This window comes from Cicer arietinum, chromosome 7, assembly GCF_000331145.2.
Source record: "Cicer arietinum cultivar CDC Frontier isolate Library 1 chromosome 7, Cicar.CDCFrontier_v2.0, whole genome shotgun sequence".
In the NCBI taxonomy this organism is placed as follows: Eukaryota; Viridiplantae; Streptophyta; class Magnoliopsida; order Fabales; family Fabaceae; genus Cicer; species Cicer arietinum.
The window spans coordinates 53,531,974-53,535,940 of record NC_021166.2 but is presented as its reverse complement, the minus strand read 5'-3'; the positions used below and the strand labels follow the sequence as shown (position 1 = coordinate 53,535,940).

General features: G+C 30.1%; 1 protein-coding gene across 1 annotated transcript; it reads right to left on the bottom strand.

Moving 5' to 3' along the window:
- Positions 1-432: 432 nt before the first annotated feature.
- Positions 433-2,554, bottom strand: LOC101502507 (WRKY transcription factor 22-like). Its single transcript, XM_004510634.4, has 3 exons — positions 2,080-2,554; positions 1,433-1,543; positions 433-1,141 (listed from the first exon to the last, which is right to left on the bottom strand). The coding sequence occupies exons 1-3, from the start codon at positions 2,427-2,429 to the stop codon at positions 652-654; spliced, it is 951 nt and encodes a 316-aa protein (XP_004510691.1). The 5' UTR covers positions 2,430-2,554; the 3' UTR covers positions 433-651.
- Positions 2,555-3,967: the final 1,413 nt, after the last annotated feature.

Here is a 3,967-nt window from a genome sequence, read left to right as displayed (position 1 = left end):
AAAAGTATGGCTAACAATCACTAACATAAACAAAGATATACATGCCTAATCTAAATTAACATTATCACTATTTATTTACTTTGTGTAGAACTTCTCTTCCCCTTCACAAAGCATCCTTAATATTCCTCCAACATGTACCAATTCCTCTTACTCCAAAAAACAAAAACAAAATATTAAAAGTAACAAAAAAAAAAATTATATTCTTTCATAACTGTGAAGATTAATCTCTTAAAGTAACTGAGATTCATTTAAGAAGTTGACATCTTTTAACATATATTTTCCATAAACTCTTGTCAGGAATCAAATCCTCCACCAAATAATTAAGAGACTCAAGCATCTATCATCTGCGTCAAACTCTATATGCAAAAAGATTGTATTCTCTCTCTTTTTTTCTTCTAAAATCAGGTACTTGTGCGTAATTGTGGAGACTAATCACTCAAGATGATTGAGATCTATTTAAGAAGACATCTTCCAACATATATTTTCCATAGACTCCTGTCAGGGATCGAATCTCCGACCAAATAATTAAGAGACTCAAACATCTATCAAACGTGTCAAACCATGGTAGAAAGATTATATTCTAATTCCTATTCTCTATAAGGAAAAGCATGAAACCAATGAGTCATCAACCACCAAAGGCTAATGGCAGCATCATTGGCCACCACAAGCAGGAAGTGCAATACTAGCTGCAAAAGGGTCACCAAAACAGTCACTAGAACTTTTAGTTGTTGAATCAACAAAACCTGTCAATTCATCTAAACCTTCAAAGAAATCATCTGTTACAACCATATCTGATAACTCAAATTCATTTTCCTCATCATCATTCATGATCAAATCTTCCAACTCCTCCTTGGTCTCTGACTTTGCACTTAAAGGTGCAGCTTCTTCCTCTTCAGCTTCTGATGTAGTTGGAGAAACAGAAACAGGTTTTGTAAGGTGTTGAGAAGTGTCTCCAACAGTGACAGTTTGTGGTGATAATGGCTTCTGGCGTGTAGAACCAGCAAGAGAGTTTCTATGAGTTGGAGCAGGGTGACTATGTTCACCAGTGTATGTTACTATGAACATTGTTGGGTCTGATTTGTTTCTCTCAACTTGTTTTCTTGCTAAACACCCTTTTGAACTGCTACATCTGTAATATCCTCTGTCAATCAAACAGAACAAACAGAGTTTTGTTAAGTCTTAAGTCACAAAAAAAAGTCATTTTTATTTTAATTTGTTTTAAGTTTTTTTTCTCTTAACCCTGACTTTTAAGGAAAATGGATCATTGTAATTTTGAATTCAGCTGAAAAATAAATAAAATTTAATCAAATATTTTTTAAAATCAATACTTCTTGGTGATTCGTGATGAAATTCGTTAACTATTTGAATTTAACATATTACTTATTTGTTTAAATTGTTTTAAAAGAAAGTTGAAATCTTTGAAAAAACAAACCTTGGATATGGTGAGCCTTTGATGGGTTTTTGACCATATTTCCTCCATGCCCATATGTCTGAGGAGAGATTCTCAGCATGCACTTCACAAACCTTCTTAAGCTGAATTTTCCTGTAATTAGCAAAACATGCATTTCAAACTCAAATCATGAATAAAAAAGGCACAATTTCTAAGAATTTAAGATTTAAAGCGTTAAATTGTGAAGAATAGCAGTCATTTATGATTAGTGCGGCCTTAATTGGTAGCATGTTCATCACAAAAATTGATTTTGACTTTTTGAGTAAATTGTTTCATAAAATTAGTTTTGATTAAATGTGACGTAAAATAACATGATTTATATAAAAGTAAATTTAATTCTATCTATAAAAATAAAATTAAGTTAAAAATCAATTATAGAGACAAAAACTTTAAAATCAAACCTCAAGTTAAAATGAGGCAAAATCAAATCAATTTTAGTTCATAAAAAATTAAAACAAAACATACACTAAAAATCTTGATGATTAAATTCCAGATCGCTGCAGCAAAACTTTATTTAACAAATCTTTATTAATGATTTATTTAAACAAAAAAAAAATATTGGTTTGGAGTACTATGAATCTATTTCCTTCTATAGTATGCATTGAACAAAAAAAAGAAGCTAAATTTACCTTCTTTTAGATCGTGGGGTGGTAGCAGAAGCAGCAAGGTGAAGCTGGTGTTGTTTTTGTTGTGTGTGAGATGATTTTGGAGATGAATAAGAGAATGAATTAGAAGAAGGAGTGTGTGATTTGGTGAAGAAAGGTTTGCAAAGTTCATGCAATTCTTCAATGGAAGAAGTTTTTGCTTCAAAGGGGTTTGAAATTGAGAATAAACTGCAAGATGATGTTGAAGGTTGGTAACTAGTGGTTTCAAAAAGAGATGAAGAAGAAGATGAAGGTGTTGCAATAGTGGTGGTGGTGGTGGTTGTTACGGTGGTGCAGCCTCTGACAACGGCATGTAGATCCCAATCTTCTTCCATAACCGTTAGAGACAAGTTCTGAAAGTGTCTGTTCTGTTCTGAACACTTTGCTGCTATGAGAGAGAGAGAGAGAGAGGACAAAAGAAGGCGCTGACTTTTTGATGAGAGAGAGAGAGAGAGAGAGATGATAAGATGCAAGAAATGGGAAAAAGACAAGCATATATAGACACAGAAAGTGGAAGTTTCACAAAGTCTACTTAGAGAAACAAAATGTCTTTGAATTTTGTTATTTATTCATAAACTTTGAATTATGTGTTTAGTCTACATGTTTTTTGTTAATTTAAAAATGATCGATGTACAAAATTTATACGTAACTAGTTCTATTATAACTATTTCTAATTTATTGATTTAATTGTTTTTTTTTTTTTGTCTTTTATTTTATCACACACTTCAATAATACTCTTGTTTAAAATCCAAAGTTTTAGTTCTTTAATTATCAAATATAATTTTGACCAGTTTTTGACCTATACAATAGTGATTATTTGTAAGAACTTGATCTTAATTTTATTGTTTAGTTCACCTCAATTAAATCATGACTTGAATTGTGCATTGCTGCATGTGGTTGCTGTTAAATTTGAATATGATTGAATTTGATTTGGAGTCACGAGTCGATTTCCTATGCAGTGTTATAGATGATCTAAGCCAACAAAACTTTCTCATGTAAAATAGTATGTAGAATTTATTATATATATTATTATGAATCGAAAGTACAATAATAATTTATAAGAAATACACATAATAATTATTGAATTATAATATAATATAAATAATAATTAAAATTAAATTGAAATTAATAATAATAATAATAATATGTATTTTTTTTAAAACACTTTATCAAAATGATACCTATTACGAAACAAAAGAATAGTTTATTTGTTGAAAAAGAGACAAACACAGAGGCAATGTGGCACCTCTATATGCTTATCTTATGGCTCTGTGTTCTATTGTTGATTACGTTCTTATTGTTCCTCTAATAATAGTACCAAGTTTTGGTTATTCGGTTGACATTGATGAAATGTCAAAGGGTTATAGTGAGAACTGAAATAGGTTGACATTGATGAAATGTCAAAGGGTAAAAATGAGAAATCGATTGTGGATTAAGTGTTTGGTAAAGAAAGAGAGGGCCACACACTTACCCTTACGCGGTTATTGATACTGACAACAATGGAAATCATTAAATAATGTCATGCCAGCGGTAGGGATAGACACGAGAACATAAGATCATTATTTTTTAAGGACAAGTTCACTGAATCCATTTTCTCATCCATCGCTATAAGTTTGATACCAAGACGATGTTTTTTTATAATATAATAATTACTTTTATTTATTGCTTAAATACAGGTCAACATTTATTTATATATTAATTTGATTTGATAGCTTTCTAAACGGTGTTAAATAATTTATTTTTAAATTGAAAAATAAAATTTTATTGGTGTGAAATTAACAAACAGAAAAATTAACAAAAGGACAAAATAAAAAATAAATTTGGTTGCAGCATTTATTTGTTGACATCACGATTTAATATAATTCATTTAGAA

Excerpts from the sequence above, each read along its gene's own strand:
- LOC101502507 (XM_004510634.4), bottom strand. The coding sequence starts at position 2,429 with ATGGAAGAAGATTGGGATCTACATGCCGTTGTCAGAGGCTGCACCACC. Across the intron at positions 1,544-2,079 it reads ACCCCACGATCTAAAAGAAG|GAAAATTCAGCTTAAGAAGG; the intron begins GTAAATTTAGCT and ends TGCTAATTACAG. Across the intron at positions 1,142-1,432 it reads AAAGGCTCACCATATCCAAG|AGGATATTACAGATGTAGCA; the intron begins GTTTGTTTTTTC and ends TTTGATTGACAG.